We start from the raw sequence: 22,300 nt of genomic DNA, 5'->3' as shown, positions 1-22,300 counted from the left end.
TCAAATGCAAACTGTGCCTCCTAGCCATGATCTCTTAGCCAGACAACAGGTAGCCTTTTGAAATTCTAGCGTGGATTCTCCCCTCACATTTCCTTTCCCCAAAGGTAGTGTTTCTGGTGTTCTTTTAGCTTCTCTATTCTGAACGTTTCCAAATTCTCACAAAGCCAGCATACTTTGGGGAGAGGCCTTACTTTGTCCAGAAGGCCTCGCCAGGCTGAGGACAGTCAGGGGAGATATCCAGCCAGCCTGGAGCTGGGAGGCAGGAGGTGGGGGACTGTTCCTGGCCCTGCCAGTCACTTGCTATGTGGCCCCAGATTTGTCAGATGTCATCGCTGGGCTTGGGGGAAGCTGTCTAGAACAAGTGGGTTGTTCACTTAGAGCATCTAGAAAACTTTTATCAAGAAACCCTGACTAAGGTATCGGATGCTACCTGCTCAAGTCAGAGACCCACTATTGCTGGGCAGGAGTGTGATTAAAAAATAATAAAAAGCCAGTGAGAGAGAAGTCTAGAGCTGAGAGTGCCTGGGAGATGGGGAAGCCACGTGGGGACAGGTCAGGGTGACACGAAAGCGGCCAAGGTACAGGGGCTGGCTCTATGGGTGTTAGCCCTGTGGCAGCACTAGAAACAGGCTGGGGACTGGGACGTTGGGCTCTGGGACATGAGGAGACACGAAGATGGGCAGCACACATGTGGCCACACAGACGTGGCCCCAGGGCATTTGCTGAGCATGCTGGCTGAGCAAAATTTCAGATCTTGGCTGCCTTGTATTCTTAGCGCCTGTAATTTTACATTAAGCATCTTCATAGCAATCAGCCAGCAGTCCAGATCGTGAACTTAGCCAGCTCCTGCCACATGATCCAAGTTCAAGGTACCCTGTGGCAGCCTCCAGGTCGCATTGGTGGTCTGCCCTGGCAAGGTGTGACAGTCAATGCCAGTTACCATCGGGTCTCCATGTGTCACTAAATCACCCGTACGTCCACTCTCTCCTTTTGCTCATTGCCTGGCCTCTAGCTGCTAAAGCCCCCGATCTTGCCCTTTACCTGTTTTTATACTAACTTTGAACACGTTTGAGCTTCTTTTTTTTTTTAAATGCTGCCCTTTTTCAGTTTTCATAATGGTCATTTTGGGACCACATTTGCTCTGCACTTAGCATATCTTCAAGTCTTCACTGAAATATATTCAGTGATGCTATCAATTTTGTACACACGATAGTAATTTCTCATTAATTCTTTCCCAAAGAAACAAAAGGATCCAAGGGTGAGACTTCAGGACCGTTGACTATGAAGAACACTCACTTGCTCTTCGTGTAGCATTCCGCGGTGCCAGGGTTCTCCAAGTGTGGTCCCGGCCAGCAACAGCAGCATCACCTGGGAACTTCATAGAAATACAGATTCTCAGGCCCACCCAGCCCTGCTGGATCAGAAACTCTAGGGATGGATCCCGCATCAGTGTTTTCACAGCCCTCCTGGTGAGGCGGATGCACGTTTATGTTGAAGAAGCACTGCCTTTATGAAGCAGAGGGTTCAGTTGGTGAGCCATGGGGCCAAGCCTTTGCCTCCAGGAGGTCTGCTGTTCAGCCGGCTCTGCCCCGTGCCCTGCCCCGGTTGGAGTGGGGTGTAAGGAGGGAGGAAAGAGCACAATCACCTTGGCCTGGGTTATCTGGCTGTAGAACCCTCCACAGCTTGAGGCACCAGTACCTAGTTCAGGGTACAGGGCAGTGGGGAAGACCCAGTTCTTGTTCTGGAATTCTTCACTTTAGGGGAGAAATGTGGAGAGGCATTTTAGCAATTTAGCTTGCAAATAATTAAACACACCAGTGTTTACCATAACATAAACTTAGGTATGTTATTTTGCAGACCACAAAAGTCTCGTGCATTTTTTTTTTTTAAGGAAAAACAGGAGTTCACAACCTTTTCCCACTTTTTATGAACTGATGTGGGCTGTGCTGCCCGGAGCCACCCAGGGTCAGGGCGACCCTCCTCTGCCCTCAGACAGGCCTCGTTGAAAAAATCTGAGCAGCAGGGTATCTTCTTGGGCTAAATCCCCCTAACTGAGAACTAGGGTGCTCATTCCCAGCCATGCCTGAGTGAGCTCTGGGCTTCCCGACCTCAGCAGAAAAGTCACTGTGGTCTCTGCTGTGTCTTCTGAGACTGTTGGCTATTCCAACTGAGATAGAACCAAGGACCCACGCAGCTCCAGGGGGATCATGGATTGTGTGAAATTATGGCCACAACAGAAGTGTGGGAGCCGGCTTCCCTCCCTCCCCTCAGCCCCGCCTCAGGCAGCTCTGGAAGGGACCGGCTCAGGCCTCAGTGTGAGTTCTGGGCACTTGGGCCTTCGCAGGCCTCTCCTCCATAACAAATACTAAAACCTGTATTTGATGACTCTGGGTGTAAAGACAAATATAATACTAGTTGGATCGTATTCTTTTTTCTCTTCTGATTTTAAAATAAATTAAAACATTTGCTTGGGCCTCTGGAGGTATCATGGGCCCCCATGCGCCAGCCTGCTGGGCCTCATGGAGAAGTCAGCCCTGCAGGGTGTGTCTCTGAGTCCTATACCCAGAATAACCCAGCGCTCTGCTTATTTAGAAAATCGGCTGTGATGGAATCATTGGGTCTGCGGCCAAAGAAGACCGGTGTGGGGTCTGCAGCGGGGACGGCAAGACCTGCCGCGTGGTGAAGGGTGACTTCAGCCACTCTCGGGGCACAGGTGAGCTCAGGGCCCGAGGAAAGGTGGCCTGGGCCACGCCTGGTGGACGGGTGAGTGTGGGCCCCAAGGTGTTGCTGCAGCTACTGGGCCTCCTACAAGTGTGGTATATTTTATTGCCCCAAAGCCAATCTTATTGTATATTATGTTACCCAAAAGCCAACGATCACATGCCTTCCCTGCATCTCACGTTTAAGGAGTAATTAATAGTAGATAGGGCACCCAGCACCACAGTCTTAGGATTTCTGAAAGGCAGAGAAGGACATTTTAGCCAGAATGACATCTTTAGGTTCCTAGACATGAACAGTCTGCCTGTGGCCCTCCGGGTTCGGCCCCGAGGTCCATTCTCACACAGTAGCGGCCCTGTCCCACCAGCCCCGCCCCTCAGCATGTGCCAGCCCCTCGTCTGTCCGGCACACAGAGGCGGTGATGAAGACACTTTGCCACATCATTTTTACCTGTGGATGGAAGAGGTTTTCTCTGTTTCTGAGTTTTCTGTCAATAAGAGTAGAATAGCGTTTACACAGATCCCTAAAACGTGCGTGAAGCCTCATGTTCCGGGACGTCTGCGATGCATCCACCGGCTGAGGCTGCAGAGTCGCTGCATCTCCCGTGTCCCAGATGCAGACCTTCTCCAACTCTGGGCGTGGAGAGGTCGGCGGGGTTCAGCTGATGGACCTCACAGTCTTTCCACTGGAACCATCCTCACAGCTGTGGGCTGCTTCGCCCAGAGGTGGGAGAGCATTTCTGATTTCCCGTCCTGGTGGCCACCAGCTTATGATGTACAGGGAAGTACCTGCTTGATACTCAATGAGGGGAGCGTGAGGCGGGCAAGTCACCCGGAGGGCGAGTGTCCCCTCACCCGACGTCACCAAGAGTGACATCACCAAGATAACTTCTTGAGTGGAGCTGAGCTGAAAAGCTTCTGTTCTAATTCCCACAACTGCTTTGAAGAGAAGTGTTTCAGTCCAGTTCCACCCAACAAGGGGATAGAATCATAGTTGTTCCTCCCTGTCCCACAGAGTGGGCCTCTAGGAAAGGCAGAGAGGAGAAGCCTGTGCACGTCCCCCTTTTCTCTATTTGGACAGAAGACCTGGTCTGGAGGAAACTTCCTTCTAGATACTTTGGAAAGGGCGGCCTGTTGCACAGATGCTTTGCAGGATCCTGTGAAAGCAAAACTAGGGGCAAATGCAAATACAAAATGACATTAAAAATTACACTTCGGGCCCCGTAAGGGCTGGTTTCAGGACTTAAAGATAGGTGCCCAGGCTGTGGAACAGGAAGCTTGAGTGAGAACCTGTGCCTGCTGCCCGGCTCCCGAGGAAAGCTAAAGGAGCTGACGTTGGAACAAGTCGGTGTGGGGGAGGTGCCCTCCAAAGCTGCACCATGCAGGACAGTAGCCACAGGCCACTGGCATTGATTCAAATTTTAAATATAATTAGTTAAAATTAAACAAACTTAAAACTTCAGCCACCAGTCCCGCTAGCCATATTTCAAGTGCCCCGTTGCCACATGTGACTGGGGGTCCCATGTTGGATGATGCAGAGAGAGAACTCTTCCTTACAGCAAGTTCTCGTGGACAGCACTGCTCTGAACCTTTGGTAACATCTGCTCTTTGTTTTGTCTGATGCTACTTTCTCTGTATGGACCCTAACTCCAGTTTGCCATGAGACTGACCTTGCCTGCTGCAACTGTGCAGCAAGGACAGTTATTAGGACCGAGACCTCAGCAGCTGGCAAGTGTTTACTATTGATTTTTTTTAAAAAGCAGCATTAGAACCTTTTATGTAAACTGAATGCTGTGCTGAGCTCTAATAAACTGGACTGACTACAATTGCTCCATTCTGCGGAAGGCAGGTCAAGCACAGCCATGCCCACTTCTGCCCCCTGGGCAATTCTGTAGAGCATTAAGGAAGGTTCCACCATACACCTGTGTAAACTTCCACTGTATGCCACATAGCAGACAACTTCGAGAGAACCCAGATCAGGGCAAAAGCATTCCCCCAGTGTCTAATCCATTTGTTGGCCTTTGATCTTGGCATGAACACATCCATTCCTCCGATCACAGCGATGTCCTTTTCCTCTGCTCTCTCCCTTCTCCATCCCACCCTATTCCTGGCCCCAACCATACACAGAAGGGAGATGGGCGTGAATGTGCAGGCTTCCTCCTGGGGAGATCAGGCCTCTGGGGCTGTGGCAGCCAGTCCCCCATAGAATGGCAGATGCTGGAATCCTCCAGGGGGAGGTCCCCACCCTGACATGCAGCTTAGTGTTCCTTCACAAAAGCCTTAGCAAACCTTCAGAGAAAGATAAGCTCAGTTAGCTTCACCCACCTATAAAAGTTCTGTCCTTCTGAAGAGTGGCCAAATGTCACACCTTCATTTTGAAGTCTAAAGCTATTTTCTCCAAATCCTTGTGGTTGGGGTCTGTGAGCATAAGCTCATGTCATTGTGGATGCTGTTTATTGAAGATGTCCGTGGAATGCTCGCTCACACATGAATGAATCACTAGCTAACAAATTTCATCAAACACTAGCCTGTAACCCAGGTCTGGCATTCTGGAAGGCATGTACGAGAGATACTGCTCGTGCTCACCCAGGTGGCCATTCACCCAGTAAACATTCATTCAGCACTGCTGTATTTTCAGAGCAAGGTGTTGCAGAAATAAAAGTTAACTGTCACTGAGTTGGTCACAGTCAAGGGAGGTGCTCAGCGGGTGTGCTGTGGGTCCCCAAGTTCTGGTGGGGCTCCTCGCCCAGCCCTATGGGCAGATGACAATGGCCCCCAAGCCCTAAAGGACAAGTAGGAATTAACTGGCAGTGGGGGTGGGAGAAGGACATTTCAGGCTGAAGGAAAAACCCAGCTTAGAAACGGTATAAAGCGCCCGGGTCATGTAATATCTAGGTGACTCCAAGTGCAGCCGGATGGATTCAGAATCCTGTCAGTTTAGATAGGAAGGTAACTTTCATCTCTGCCCAGCTCGAAAGACTGGGAAGAGGAGGAATGCCTTATCACCCTGAGGGTGAATATCAAAGAAAATACCATACCAGAAAGATAAAGAGGAATCAAATGCAGGATTTGTGCCCAATTATATATGTGCCCTGACCCTTGCCTGAACTCTTCTGGGTCCTTAACCCAAGTACTTGAGCTGAGGACCCAGAGCAGACCCACACAGGGACAGTGTCTACGCCCCCAGGGTGTCCTTGAGAGGTCCCAGTGTAGCATCCTGAGTGAGGTTGTTTATTGCCCTCTGGCCTGTTGCCTCCCAACTTTGAACAGATGAGGTCCTGGGCCACTCATCTCTAGGAGGAATCAACCTGAATTGGCTATCATATTACTTTTCTGATGGATGGGCTTCAAAATGCCCAAGCCTTTGGCTGAGTTGAAATAGCCGAACTTTTTTAAATTTAGTAACTTGAAAGTTCTTGATAGGATGCTTTTGTTTCATTAAGATGTCATTTTCACATTATTTCATGCTGCTCTTTGACACTAGAAAGGTGACTGGTGTCCATGGACACTCAGTCCAGAACATACCTGGACTGAAGACCCCACCGAGAACTGTTGGCCATGATGCCCCGTGGGCTCTGAATCCCTTTGCACTTTTTTCTCAAAGAGAACCTTCTCAAACAATCAATTCTTAAAAGGGAGAGTGACGTGATCTATCCCAATTGAATAGGGACAGATCCACATGTCACACGTTTGTTCAATAATTAGCTTTAGAACCTCTGCCTTGTGCCAAGTTCTGTGCTCCAGTCTTTAGGTATGGGGTGTGGAGGTTCCATGGGGAAATTTACCACTGTCTGATGGTGACACAGGACTCTTCTCTGCACTGACTACAGACTACAGTATCAGTTCCTGCAATGTGCATGTAAACCAATTACAATGTATTTCTTTTTCTTAGTCAAGAATAACCTTTGTACCAAGGTGTCCACGTGTGTGATGGCAAAGGCTGTTCCCAGGTGTTTCTCATGTAAGATGTTTGGCTATTCTGTGCAGAACTAGTGGTGACATGCCTGGTGTGGGGCTTTTACCTCACTTACGTGCCTGAATGTTTGCTGAGTAGAGTCAGTGGGAGTGAGTCATGCATGAAGCCACGGATAAACACTGAGGCCATTTATCGCTCATGTGTAATTGATGTTTAAGACTGATTACCAAAAAGAAAAAATATAGAATAAAACCAACTTTAAGGCTGCGAAAGATAAAGAGTCATGGGATTAGGGGCCATACAGAAACACATGTTAGTGTGCCAGGGATACATCTTCATTCTCCTCAGCCCCACCTGGCACTTCGGCAGAAAATGCTAAGATATGCCAGAGAATTTAGCCACAGATGATGCTTTCTTCCATAAGGAAGTTTCCATATTACAGGGTTGGGCTTCCCAAAGGGCAGAGAGCACTTGGTAAGACCCTCCTGGTCTTTGTGCTAGAGACAAAAACCATGGCCTTGCTTTGGCCCACCTGTGCTGACCTCACATTCTGAGAACTGAACCAGAATATTAGTCTAGACTCCTGGGCTTCCCAAATCCTTTTCCACTGAAATCAGAACAACCTTTAGGGATAAACATAAAGAAGTAATACTCTCATAAACAACTTTCGTAAAAAGAGAAAACTAGAAACTTATACAAATCCTCCAACAAGCATTTTTAAAGATTATTACCAGAAAAAAAAGAACTTTGATTTTTTTTTTTGTATGTGTTTGATACAACCTTTTGAAAGTGGCCCAGTCCTCATAGCCAGGATGTTACCTGTGTTCCATCATGGTACCTTACCAGCTCAATGGTTTTCTTCCAAGGAAAGTTATTGCTGCTGAACCTGAAACAAGGGAAAAATATGATCTAAATCATCTACTTGTGAAATTCAGACAAAAAGTATTTTGCAGGGAAATATAGCCTGATGATATTAATTTTTCAGAACATTTGAGGCAGGTTTAAGGTCAACATTACTTTGAAGTTCCTTCTGACTACTTGTCCTTATGGCAAAAATTACGTATTCTCCTAGAATAATGGCAACAGTATTGAATTTTATCCTTGGCTTCCTCATGACCCCAAATCGTGTCCCTCTAACTGGATTTCTCCTGCTTGATGGCAGAGACTAGAATGGAAAATCATTCCAAAGTTAGTCTTGCTATCTTACCTAAAGTATGACTCTATCTTGTGAATTCTTAGAGTAAAGCCCCCCTTTAATTATATTTCATGCCCAGTCAACATGGTGATGTCTGGCATCTGCATAGGGGGACATCTGGTATGAGGGATGACAAGGTGCTTTGGGACTTGGTGATAGGGCTCTTTCCCTTGCTGGTCACTCTTCACAACAACCTCAGAGTGGGCTCTGAGCTCTGGGTAGGGTAGGGGCCATCAGAAAGAGGACAGTGAGTGACAGATGGTTTCTTTGGCTTGAGGACAGAGGCCCCGCATTTCATTTCAGGGATATTCTCTTTCATTACTTCCCTCCATATCTTGAGCAGAGAGGCTTATCTTAGAAAGAAAGGTTAGCAGAGCCCAGGCACAACAATGACCTGACCCATTGTTCAGGGTTCACCTGAGGATGTGCCGCACCTGAGTTGTGTGTCTACCCTGAGCTCTTTACTGTTCATTTGCCTCTGCCCCAGAGGGTATATGAGAAAGGAGAGGAAACAGGTACATTTTCAGTGTTGCTACTTGTGCCAAATTTAAGCTTAAAAATAGGCATGGTGAGCGTGCACCAGTTGCAGATGCCGCTTGCTGTGGAATGTGGAAAATTAACTAATTTGGACCCTGGCGATTATGTCTGTTGCCTTAGATTCTGCAGCCTGGTGACGCTAACACCAAGGTTTGTTAGTCACAAAATAGGAAAAGTCCTTGTAACAGCAGTAGCTCTCAGAGAATAATTCAGCTCCCCAAGCAGATCCTGTTCCCAGGTCAGTTTTGTGCTTTAAGTGGAGATTCCTCCAAAAAAGGTTTTAATCACCACTGAACTCAGACAATTTTGTCTTTGTTTTTGGTAATTCACAATCCTGTATGCCTGGAATCCAATAATTCTTCAAACTCCCCCAGAAGAAATGGATTTCTCTAAGAGAAATTTATGGTACAAAATCCAGTGCTGTGATTCTCAAAGATGTTTTTTTGTGGCCACCCTTTTTAAGTAGAGAAGCATTCCTGGAGCAAAAACTATTTTTAATCAAAAAACCTTGCCTCACACTATAAGGACAGTGGAGGGACTGTGTGGGCACGTTAGTGCTGCTGCTTCCTCTAAGTCAGAGGTGGTTGGAAGGGATCCCCTGGAGGAACACACTCCCATCTGGTTCAAGAAGTCGTCCTGCTTGGGAATCAGGATGGATCAGGGCACAAGAAGTAAACAACTCAAACCGGACTATGTTGCCACCTGTGAAGTCTTCAAGTAGAACATTTATTTGTAAGTGTCCGAGGCTGGATCTGTAGTAACAACACCAAAACATTTGCTATCAAGACTAAAGGACCCCGCTAAACTTTCCATGCAGAATGGCTGGTTGAACACAGGTGTTTATCTCCTTGGCTTCTCAAGATCACTTTAAAATGAATGAACAGGAACTTTTTTTTTTTCCATTATCAAAGCCATTTAATTTTTAATTGAGATATGGTTGACATACAACATTATATTGGCTTCATATGTACAACATAATGATTTTATATTTGTATGTATTGTGAAATAATCACCCCAGTAAGTCTAGTTAACATCTTTCACCATACATAGTTACAGAATTCTTTGCTTGGCATGAGAACTTTTAAGATTTACTCTCTTAGCAACTTTCAAATATGCAACACTATTATTAACCACAGTTACCATGATGTACATTACATCCCATGAGTTATTTATTTTATAACTAAGTTTATACCTTTTGACTCCTTTCACCCATTTTGCCCACCCCCACCCCCTGAAACAGGAACTTTTTAAAAGATCTACGGAGAACAAGGACACCTCAAGTGGATGTTCATATGTGTTTGAATCAGAATAAATAGACTTGGTTTTGCTGTGGTAAACAAGCAAACAAACAAAACGCAATGTAAATACCCCCCAAATCAGTGGCTTAACACAAAAGTTCATTTCTTGCTCACGCTGCATGTCCAGCATGGGTTGGCAGTAGGCTCTGCGTACCGTAACCACTCGTGGACCTGGGCTGACAGAGATTTTATTGTCCACACGCTGCCACAGTCACCTTGGCAGGAAAGAGGGAACACGGCAAATCAGGTGCTGGTGCTCTTAAAGCTTCTATGTACACATCACTTTCACCCACATTTTCAGGGTCAAAGTAAGTTACATGGTCACACAATTTTAAGAGGGCAAGGAAATGCATTCCTACCATGATTCCAGAGAGAGACCTGGAAATATTTGGTGGCCAGCATCATGACACATCACCTATAGCAAACTTTTCTGCATTCTGGTGTTTCGGTTGCCAACACATAAAACACTCCCTGCCACCTAACTGAAAGCCACTCCTGACCACCAGCAAACACCGCCCATATACAATAGTCCCTCCTTATCCCTGGGGGATAACTTCCAATATCCCCAGTGGATGACTGAAAGCATAGATAGTACGGAGCCCTATATATACTATGCTCATTTCCTACAAATACATACCTGTGATAAAGTTTAATTTATAAATTAAGCACAGTAAGAGATTAACAATAACTAATAATAAAATAGAACAATTATAACAATATACTGTAATAAAATGTATGTAAATGTGGTCTTTCTCTCTCTCAAAATATCTTATGGTACAAATTTAATGCCTTTTCCATCTTAACTAGGCACTTATCACGCACCATGGCCATAACTTGTGCGGTTTGAGGTGCAACAGCAAAACTAGCACAAGTTTCTTTTTCCTTCTTCACAATTTTATAAATGGGAGATTCGTTCTTACCATAGATCTTAGCAACCTCAGCATATAACTTTTTTTTCCTTTCTTTATTAAGTCTAGAACTTTCACCTTTTCACTTAAAGAAGCACTTTACAGCTTCTCTTTGGCACATCCGAGTTGCCAGCATCATTCCTCTGGCGCTTTGGGGCTGTTATTAAGTAAAATAGGGTCACTTGAACACAAGCCCTGTGATACCACAACAGTCAATCTGATAGCTGAGATGGCTACTAAGTGACTAACAGGCAGGATATGGTTGACAAAGGGATGATTCATGTTCTGGGCAGGACGGAGTGGGACTGTGTGAGATTTCATCACATTAGTAAAATGGCATGCAATTTTAAACTTATGAATTGTTTATTTCTGGAATTTTCCATTTAATATTTTTGGACTGTAGTTAACTACAGGTAACTAAATCCACAGAAAGCTAAACTGCAGATAAGGGGGCTACTGTATATAGAGACAACCCATCTGTGGCATCCTTCTTGAAAGAGTCTGCAACACAAATGGGAAAGACCAAGATAACTGAAAAGATGACCCATGGGAAAAGCAGGATAACTCAAATAATAGAAGTTCAAAATCTCTATTAACTATTCTTAGATTTGAGAAGTGAGTTTATGCATAAAACCAATACAGAATGTCATGAGAAGAAGCAATCAGAAAACAAAAAGGAGATCTCAAATATTAAAACTATGACTATCATATTAAAACCTTGTAATAAAAGGCACCATAAACAAATGACAGAAAAAAATGTGTGCAACAAGTCTAGTGAGTAAAGAGTTTGAGTCTAAAATGTATTAAATACATATTAATAGATATTAACATATATTTCCAAGACTCCTGCTTATCAATTAAATCAAAACAAAAAGCCAGTAGAAAAATGGGCAACACTTATGAGCAAGACAGTTAACTGAAGAGTGAATGCGAACGACCAATAAATATGTGCTAAGATGCATGGCCATATTGATAATGAGGGAAAAACAAATTATATTTATGATGTAACAATTTTTCACGTCTTGAACTAGCAAATATCCAGAGGATTGATAATATCAAGTATTAAGAAGCCTGTGAATAAACATGTATTCTCCTGTAGTATTGGCTGACTTCTATATTAGTTAAGCCATAATGGAGGGCGATTTAGATGTACATTTAACATTTAACATTTAAACTACATGTGTGTTTGACCCAGCAATTCTCACAGCTGGCCTGGTATGACATTGTTTATATGCACAAGAAGACATGTGCAGAGCTGTTCATTGCAGTATTATTTTTAGTACCTTTGTAGAGATATGATTCACACATCATAAAATTCATCCATTTAAAGTGTGCAATTCAAGGAGATTTAGTACATGCACAGAGTTTTGCAGCCATGACCACAATCATCCCAGAAAGAAACCCCACACCCATTAGCAGTCATTCCCCATCTCCCTCCTACCCCAACCCTAGGCAACTACTTTCTCTGTCCATCTATTTATCTATTCTGGACACTTCATATAAGTCGCATCGTATAATACGTGGTCCTTTGTGACTGGCTTTTGTAACTTAGCATAGTATTTTCAAGGTTCTTCCTTGAAACATCTATCAATGTTTCATTCCTTTTTTATTTTTTTGCTGAACAATATTCCATTGTATGGTTATATCATATCATATATCATATTTTTAAAATACATTCAATAGTTGATGGACATTTGAGTTGTTTCTACTTTTTTGGTTAGAATGAATAATGCTGACATAAACATTTGTGTATAAGTTTTTGCATGGACATATTTTTCATTCTTCTTGGGTGTATACATAGGAGTGGAATTGGTAGGTCATATGGTAATTCTATTTTTGAGGAACTACCAAACTCTTCTCCAATATGCCTGCACCATTTTACATTCCTACTAGCAATAAGTGAGGGTTCCAAATTCTCCACATCCTCTCCAGCACTTCTTATTGTTTATCATTTTTGTTATAGGCATCCTAATGGGTGTGAAGTGGTATCACATCATGGTTTTGATTTGTATTTCCCTAATGGCTAATGATGTTGAGCATCTTTTCATGTGCTTCTGGCCATTCATATATCTTCTTTGGAGAAATGTCTATTAAAATCCATTACCCATTTTTAAATTGGATTGTCACTTTATTATTGAGTTGTCAGTTTTCTTTATATACTCTGGACGCAGTTCTTTCATCAAAATGATTTGCAAGTATTTTCTCCCAATGTATGAGTTTGCCTTTTCACTTTCTTGATGGTGTCCTTTGAAGCACAAAGTTTAAAATTTTGATATGATCCACTTTATTTTTTTTCCTTCTGTTGCTTGTGCTTTTGCTATCTAAGAAACCATTGCCTAATCCAAGGTTACAAAGATTTACTCCTATGTTTTCTTCTAAGAGTTTTATAGTTTAGCTCTTAGATTTAGGTCCATGATCTATTTTAGATTAGGTTTTTTTGTATGGTTTGAGGTAAGAGTCTGCCTTCATTCCTTTGTATGTGGATATACAGTTATCCCAACACTGTTGAAAATATTATTTCTCCATTGAATATTCTTGACAACTTTGTTTTAAAAAATCAATAAGGGACTTATTTCTAGACTCTCAATTATATTTCATCGATAGAAATATCTGTCCTTATGCTAGTACCACATTGTCTTGATGATTGGAGCTGGCTAGAAAACTTTGAAAGCAAGAATTGTCACTTCTACAACTTTGTTCTTTTTAAATATTGTTTTGGCTATTCTGGGTCCCTTGCATTTCAATATGAATTTGAGGATCATCTTGTCATTTTGGGCAAAACAAGCTGGAATTTTAGTAAGGATTGTTTTGAATCTGTAAGTCAGTTTTGAAGTATTCCATCTTAACAATACTAAGTCTTTTGATCCATGAACCTGGAATGTTGTTCCATTTGTTTAGATTTTCTTTAATATCTTTCAACAGTGTTTTTGCAGTCTTTGGTGTAGAAATCTTGCACATCTTTTGTTAAATTTATTCCTAAGTGTTTTATTCTTTTTGATGTTATTTAAGTCTGATTGTTTTCTTAATTTTATTTGGAAATGTTTACCCCTAATGTATAGAAATGCAGTTGATTTTTGTATATTGATCTTATATCCTGCAACCTTTCTGAACCTGTTCTAACAGATTTTAGTGGCTTTTCTAGTATTTTTCTATATATAAGATCTTGACATCTGCAGATCGAGATAATTTTACTTCCTCCTTTCCAATTTGGATGCGTTTTAAAAAATTGTTTCTTGCCTAATTGACATAGAGAGAACTTTCCAGTACAATGTTGAGTAGAGATAGCAAGAGTGAACATCCTTTGCTTCTTCCTGATCTTAGGGGGAAAGCATTATTTTACCATTAAGTTTGATATTAGCTGTGGGGTTTTTGTAAATGCTCTTTATCAGGCTGAGGAAATTTTCTTTTATTCATAGTTTGTTGAGTATTTTTATCATGGAAGAGTATTAAATTTTGCCAAATGCTTTCTCTGCATCCACTGAAATGACCATGTGGGTTTTGCCCTTTTTTGAATAAATTACACTGATTGGTTTTTATATGTTAAACCAACCTTGAATTCCTGGGATAAATTATATTTAATCATGGTGTATAATCTTTTTTTATGTTGTTGGAATAGGTTGCTGGTATTTAATTGAGGGGTTTTGTGTGCCTATTCATACATGATACAGCATTGTTTCCAAAAGTGACAATTTTGAAACAACCTAAACGTTCTAAATGACAATTTTGAAATAACCTAAATCAATAGGGGCGTAGTTACATAAACTACATAGCAATTTAAATGAAAAATAAGGAGAGCTATACGTACTCACATGGAGAGCTTTCCAAGACACATCGTGCTTTTTTAAAAAATTGTAGTATAATACAGTAGTCATAAATGTTATTCCTAACAGTTATATAAAATATAGACAAATAAAAAATATACCATGTGATATTTTCATATTTATATTTGTGTAGATATTTGGATAAATAGTAAAATATCTGAATGAATATATACCAAACTAATAGTGGCAGTTCCCACAGGGCAGGGGAGTGGGAGTAAGGGGACTTGAGATTTACCTGTATTATTAAAATTTTGATAATGGGAAAATACACATGTATATTTCTGTAAATTTAAAATACATAAATGTTTACAAACATAAAAATTAACTCACTGATACACACAAACCCATGTCCTAACAAATTTTACTGTAAACTAAGGGAAAGTTCTGTTAGCCCACAACATTGTCCTGTTCTTCCCACACAAACATAGAGGAAGCTGGTACAATTAGAACCTGTGTCACTTAAAAATTAGTAATAAATTTAGAAAGAAAATTAGTACAGGATCAACACACGTATACTGCAATAGGAAAAGGATAAAAGGGACAAGGAGAACAAATGACTGATTTAAAAAAACTCACCAGCAAAATGTTACCAAGGAGAAGATGAAAATTTTGACCAAACGTTATTGCCATAAATTCCAAAAACTGATTAAATAATACCCTCAATAAAAGAAGAACTCATTGATAAGATATGAGATCTCAAGGAATAAGCAGTGAAGCAACAAAGGGAGATGAAATGTGACTCAGCTGAGGAAATGTGTAGAGGAAGAAAATGAGTCCATCACAGAAACCAAGTCTGCATGGAAGCAAAGGAAATCTCACTGCTGAGAACACAATGAGAAGCATGGAGGACAGGACTGAGAAAAATGAGCAAAGCAAAATGGAAACAAAGAATCAGAAGGATAAGAGATTAAATGAGCACTATGGAAAAAAAGGGGGGGGTCAAACACAAATAATTTGGTATCCCTGAAAAAAGAACACCAAACAAATTGATAAATAAATAAATAAATATATATATATATATATATATATATATATATATATATATATATATATATTTAAGTCTAATAATAATAATATAGCTTTGTGTCCCAGGAAGAAGTTACACAAAACTATGAATAGCCTAACAGTTATTAGATTTTAGAGTTAAGAATCTTTTGAGTATCTGATCCAAATTTTAGGTAAGCTAATAAAGGGAAAACATCAGATTGGACTCAGACTTTTCCACACTAGCATTCAATGGAACAATTCAAATAATAGCCTCAGAGAAAGAAAGTGTGACTCAAGGATCTTATACCAGCCAAACTGGTATTCAAGTATCAGGATAATGAACAGTATTTTTTTTCACTATATTACAATTCAGAAACTGTAATTTTCTTTGAGCCCATCTCAGAACAAACTTGAGGAAAGCAGGAATTTATTGGAAAAGCTGGAAAAAAGACACATAGTAAACATTAAATTAATTTGTAGAACTAAAACTAAAACAACTGCAGGAATTATCTTAGAGACCAAAAGATAAATGTCATAAACTAATACAATGTAGGAATGATTCAGTAAAAGTTGAAGAGGGGTGTAAGAGAGTGGAGGGCGGTATACTTACGCTGATTTCCTCATCTTTTAATATCCAGAGATTAAAATATTTTACTTACAGCTAAGTCACATAATAGAAATATAAATATAATTAAAGGTTTACAGGAAAACATCAGAATAAAAAAGAAATAACAATGAACTAAAATGTATTGGTGAAGGAAAAACAAGACTGAGATACCGACCCACACACCATGTTAGCCATGACAAGTGTGATTACAGTTAAAGTGCTCTGAAGTCTTTGTATTGTTTGGGAGAAAAACAATATGATGATCTCAGTAGATGCAAAAAAGCACTTGATTAACTTCAATACCTCTTCATAACAAAAGCTCTTAACATACTAGGGTAAAAGAAAACTTCCTTAACCTGGTAAATGATACCTATCACATTCTCACTGCTGACATCATTTTCAGTGGGAAAACTCTGGAGGCGTTTCTCCAAAATGAATAAGACAAGGATGCCACTATCTCATGTGGCATATGACGTGGTTTTGTAAGTTCCAACCAGAATGGTGAAAGGAGAAGAAATCCAAAGCATAAAGATCAGAAAGGAAGAAACAATACTGTCATATGGGCACATTTCAGTTAATTACCTAGAAACCTAGCCAAAAAATAACAAATTATTGTAAACAATAAGAGTGTTAGAAAGACAGCCAGCTACAGGATGTATCTTATCAGATCAATCTACTTTCTACTATATCCTTTTATAACTTTTGAATTTTACACCTTGGGCACACATTGCCTAGCAAAACTGTTTAATTATTTTAAAGTTATCCCTGATCTTTTAAAACCATATATAGTACCCTATTGGCATAAAATGATGTGTGTATGTTTATATGCATTAAGAGATGCTGAAAAGGCTGGTCATCAAAAATATGGGTAATTTTCTTGGTGCTATGTTGTATAGGTTGGTTTTAGTTTTTCCCCTTTTGTGGTTTGAATTATCATGTACTATATTCATAATGAAAATAAAGCCATTTTTACTATGAGAAAATGAGGAAATAAACTCCTCAAAATAGATATTTCCATAATCTCTACATACCTGGGCCCAGAAATCTCTCATTTTTAAAACTCCCCTGCTGATTTTGATGATCACATTTGGGAACCACAGGGGTAGGATTTATCATCTAATTTGGTATCATCATCTAAATCACTGAAGCAAATGCACATTACCTTTGTCTAAAACCCAAATGTAAGCCAAAACAAAATGATTACCAGCCTGCATTTCAGAATCTCACTATTATGTTGGACTCATTAGTTGACACAGTTGCCCAGTTAACCAGGCATCAGCCAGCCCCTGACCTCCTCCCTGACAGCCTCAATCATTTCCTCCTGAATCTTTGCTAACCACCTGCCATTCTGGGCACATGTGGGGTCAGAGCATGGGCAGAAGGCCCTGGCCTCTGAGGGACCCCATTATACTTGGAAGTACTCAAGGAAATGGACAAAAGTACATACTGCAACAGTTGCAGAAACACCCAAACGGCACTGAAAGCAGGAAATGGTACCCAGTATTGAGGCAGTGGTTTTGTCATAGGGCAAGTAGCCTAGCTTCTGCTGTCATCCCATGGAATCAGGAAAAAGTTCAAAGTACAGCAAAGAGTGAAGGAATCCAATAGATGACACAGCCAGGGGCACTCTACACCCATGCTCTAGGGAGGTGCTCTTCACAAAAACTCCAGGCTCTTAGTTTGCTAGGGCTGCTGTAACCAAGTACCAAACTGGGTGGCAAAAACAGGAGACACCTATTGTCTCACAGTTTTGGGGGCTAGTAGTCTGAGATCAAGTTGTCGGCAGGGTTGGCGCCTCGTGAAGGTGAGGAAGAATCTGTCCCGTGCCTCTCTTCTAGCTTCTGGTGGTTTTCTGGCAGTCTCTGGCTTGTAAGATGCAACATCTCGATCTCTGCTTCATGTTTACATGGTGTTCTCCGTGTGTACATGTCTGTGTCCAGATTTCCTCTTTTTATAAGTACACCAGTCATATTGGATTAGGGGCCCACCCTACACCAGTATTACCTCATCTTAACTAATTACATCTGTAGCAGCCCAATTTCCAAGTAAGGTCACATTCTGAGGTCCTGGGGGTTAGGACTTCATCATATGGATTTGGGGGTGGGAGGACACAGTTCAACTCATAATACATGCAAGTGGTGCTCTCTGGAATTTGGGCAGCCAGGAGATTCTGGATTCTAGATTCCTAGCACACTTCTTGACTGTCTTGATTTCTCAGAGCTCTGCAAGCCTGCAGGCTCTGAAATTACCATGGGGGTGCAGCAGCGTGGGTTTTGGTGGGGGGGGTGCTGTGGGGCCTCTGATGGAGGGTAGAGGTCTGGTCAGCTCACCTGTGTGTTATCTTGTCACTACAGGTTATATTGAAGCTGCTATCATTCCAGCTGGAGCTCGAAGGATTCGCGTGGTGGAAGATAAACCTGCCCACAGTTTTCTGGGTAAAACAAAAAATTGTTTGACTCATAGTTTATGTTCTGAGCATTGATTTGGACAATCAGGCTGCTAATTTGGTTCAGCAAAATGCTGAAGGGGTGCTCTCAAGCCATTGGTTTTATACCCATATTTTAGGTGTAATGCTGTGAGTAATCAGCATGGACCAAACAGTGCTGTCGTATTTGGCTCAAGTGCAGCCATCCCCAAGGTAGATGAGGGGCGAGGGGAAGGGGTGAGTAGGAACCACCAGCTTCGGACAGGAAAGCGGGTGACAGAAGAGTGAGTGAAAGAAGTTGTGAGGAATTGGGATAGCCTAAGTTCCCCAAAGTAACCCCAGAAGAGCTCAGGTAGCCCTGCCCCCTCCTCCCAACGCTCTTACCTGCCTCCCATCCACCTGTGTCCTGGAGGCCATAATGGCTGCTGCTGTTCCTGCTGCCAGCCTAGGACCTTGCTGTCCTTTGGGTTGACATCCATGTCAGTTTTCATCAGCCCCGTCCGTGGTTTTTTCCACCTCCCCGGCATGGACGCTGGCCCAGTCCTGCCTGGCACTGTTCTCTGAAACTGTCCCAGCTGTTGTTCTACAACTAGAACAATGCTCGTAAATGCTTTCCGAAATTGGGCCTTGTGCTGCTCTCGGCACCTTCTTCAAAGTGATGGCCTTTTTACTAAAGTCTCAAAGAGTCTCCCTCCTTTCTGCCCACCTCAGGAAATTTGGTCAAGTTTACCAGCATTTGCTTCAGAGCCCCATCACCCAGTGTCACCCCCAAAGTTAGCCTTTCCAACTGGTACACTGGCCCTCCCAGACCTGGAGTTGACATTCCTGCTCCCCAGAAGCACTGGGCCTCTGTGGGAGTCTGCCATCACCTTTGACCCTTATCATATTCAAAAATCATGATCCCAGTATCTCAGGTGCTGGGGCAATTCCGAGGTCGGCTTACTGGCCCTTCCATAAAGCACCAGTAGGTGCCCTGCAAATAAGTTCCTCAGCTTCCAGTCCTGCCCTCCGAGACTTCCCAGCACTGTTCCTCCAGCCCAAGGTATCTGGTGAAAATGGGAACATTATTTTTACTGCTATGTTTCTGCGTGATATAAGAATGACAGAGGGATGTCAGAATCTCTTAGATCACTCAACACCTAATTCCTGTAGTAAAAATGACTTTTCACTGGAACCCATCTTAGGGCCAACAAATAACAACTAGTGGATGGTGCCCGGGGAGCCAGCTCTCACGGTGGTCCCTCTCCGCTCCTGAAGCCTGAGGGCCACACATTCCAATAATAACAGTGACATCGACGTTGTGACTCCCAGTCATTGAGCCCTGCTCTGCTTTGCAGACCTGACCCCTAACTCCACAATGTACTGCAGAGAATTGACGTGCCTATTTCGCAGAGGAGGAAAATGAGGCTCTAGGAGTTCAGCAGCTTGTCCAAGCTCCTCACTGCAGCTGGGTCTGCTGCAACTCATGGAGCCTCCCAGAATTGCTCTGAGGTGTCAGTCACGGCCAGAGATGGAGTGGGGACGATTTTTCACTGGAGAACATATGTTAAACCTGCCCATTGCTACTGCTTTGGTGTGTGGATTTCAGAGAAGCAGATGTCCATCCCGAAGAGATTAATTGAATGTCTCAGGATGAATTCTCAGCTCCCCAGAAGCACTGGACCTCCCTGGGAGGTTGGAGCCAGCCTCTGTCCTCTTATCTGGAAATCGCAGGGTCTGGTGTGTGCACAAGGGAAATCCGAAGGTGGTCCATGCTTGTTACGTTTCTAAAGTTAGCTCAACAAGCCTTGTTTCCACTCGGGGCTGGGTGCTTTGGAAGTCAACCCTGTGTAACTTTGAATTACTCTCACATTGCGGGAGCAGTTCCTAAAGAATTCACCCCACCTACCTTCAACCCATGCTGCCTGGCTTTCTGCTCAAAACCACCTGGAACAGGAAATGCCTCTGCAGTTTGCATCCATAGCTGAGAGCAGAGCTGGCAGAACTCCGAGTGGAAATAAAAGGAGCTGACTCAACGCCAGGATTAGAAGCAGGTTGAACGTGGGTCAAGTCTTCCAGTGGAATCCAGGAGGGAGAGAGACAGAAAGGAGCCTGGCTTCTTCACAGCGCCATGCAGGGAGTGGGCATGCAGACAGGATCCGAGCTCTTGTGCCTGCTCCCAAGCAGCTCCAGAGAGGAACCGAGCCATCCCAGCAGGAATGCCCCCTCCCTGCTCCCTGGAAAGGCTCAGGATCTCTCACAGTGCCGGGAACTACAGGGACATTGTATAAATGTCCACAGAGAGATAGAAGGCCCTGAGGGAAACAGACGGTCACCATATGACCTCACATTCCAGGCCATTGAGGAGGTTTGGTTCCGCTGTGGTAGCAAGGGAGAGCGTGTGCCATCTTCATCCCTGCAGAAGTCTCTCCAGCTGTTGAGAGGCTTCTGAAGGCTCCTAAGCAACACACACAAAAGCAAGTGCTGCTATATTTGTGACAGGGTTTAAAACATCCACCCTCTGACTGAGGCAGGATCAGCAAGTGAAAATATCCTCCCCAGCAAATCAGAACTACAGACATTACAGATAGGATCAAGTCGCTCAGGAATTCCCTTTGTTCTTAACTTTATATTTCCCTATCAAAGCAGAGCATTTGTCATCATCTTAATGGCCCCTGTTGAGTTTCTAGGCCTAAAAATTCTAATTTCAAATATAAACTAATCTCAAAATACTTACAGACGAAGGGGGCTTGCATATACCATTGATGCCAAAGGATGGAGAGGAACGGGAATTTCTGGGGCCCAAAACTTATTTAATTTGGGAGGCCTTCTTTTTTTTTTTTTTTTTTTTTTTGCGGTACGCGGGTCTCTCACTGTTGTGGCCTCTCCCGTTGCGGAGCACAGGCTCCGGACGCGCAGGCCCAGCGGCCATGGCTCACGGGCCCAGCTGCTCCGTGGCATGTGGGATCTTCCTGGACCGGGGCACGAACCCGTGTCCCCTGCATCGGCAGGCGGACTCTCAACCACTGCGCCACCGGGGAAGCCCTGGAGGCCTTCTTTACAGGAAAGAATACGCTACGTATAGGGCCTTGGAAAGGACTGGTGCACGAGAGGGGCCCTGGAGCTTCGGCCTCCCCGGCTCTCACAGACCCTGCTCTGTGAAGCTTGCTCCGGGGTGGAGGCCGCTACAGATGGGCCAGGAGTGACCTGCACACTCTCTCTTTGGGGCTGACATGGCCCCACAAGGTGGTTTTCTCATCAGACTCCACATTGAACCTATCAATTCACTGTCAGTGATGTTCAGATCTTGATGTTCCAACAGACCTTCTGAGGCTGCAGTCTTACCCTTTTGAAGGGATGTCAGGTGCTAAACTCCAATTTTAGCAGGAAGTTCTGATTTCTCAGCATGGACCACGGCAACCTGCAAATTTTGAATCCTGCTGACTAAATGACTCACCCCAGAGTCAACAGGCTTGCAGAGATCCCCATGATTCTTGGAACTGCTGGCCTGCTACTTATAATTCTGCCTCTGAGTTTTCATCCCACTGCAAAATGCATGAAGGGGTGTCATCACGATCACACTGTCCTGAGGAAGGGGCTCCGGCTTTCAGACTAGGGGTCAAGTGGCAGTTGTAAAGCTGAGACTGGGGTGCCTGGAAGTTTGCAGCCGTCGTGCAGATGGCAGCCGCAGAGCTTGGACAAGCAAAGTAGATGCTTTCTGGAACCGTGAGAGCCCCGACCCCGACCACACACATACCCTGAGGCTGTGACAGTATGAGATTTTGCCAATTCAGCAGCCCCAGGCCAAGACCTGGGGGTCAGGTGACTGCAAAGACAGGTGACTTCAGAAGTCCTGGGAGTGCCCAGCAGCGGTATGTGGATGGGGGAGGTCACGGTTCGCATCTCTTCC

At 43.3% G+C, this 22,300-nt stretch overlaps 1 protein-coding gene across 5 annotated transcripts in view; it reads left to right on the top strand.

The window, feature by feature from the left end:
* The window catches only part of ADAMTS17 (ADAM metallopeptidase with thrombospondin type 1 motif 17), a 353,876-nt gene that overhangs the window by 251,012 nt on the left and 80,564 nt on the right, over positions 1-22,300 (top strand). For 3 of the 5 annotated variants that reach the window (XM_049706098.1, XM_033431428.2, XM_049706099.1), the window contains 3 exons: positions 2,593-2,713; positions 6,610-6,678; positions 18,341-18,421. In XM_049706098.1, the coding sequence (XP_049562055.1) occupies positions 2,593-2,713; positions 6,610-6,678; positions 18,341-18,421 (271 nt within the window). The remainder of the gene's footprint in view (positions 1-2,592; positions 2,714-6,609; positions 6,679-18,340; positions 18,422-22,300) is intronic. The other 2 variants (XM_033431430.2, XM_033431429.2) reach the window with 1 other exon arrangement.

The sequence above is a fragment of the Orcinus orca genome, chromosome 2, assembly GCF_937001465.1.
Source record: "Orcinus orca chromosome 2, mOrcOrc1.1, whole genome shotgun sequence".
Classification (NCBI taxonomy): Eukaryota; Metazoa; Chordata; class Mammalia; order Artiodactyla; family Delphinidae; genus Orcinus; species Orcinus orca.
The sequence above is the reverse complement of the archived record's forward strand: the minus strand, read 5'-3'. Positions and strand labels throughout refer to the sequence as shown.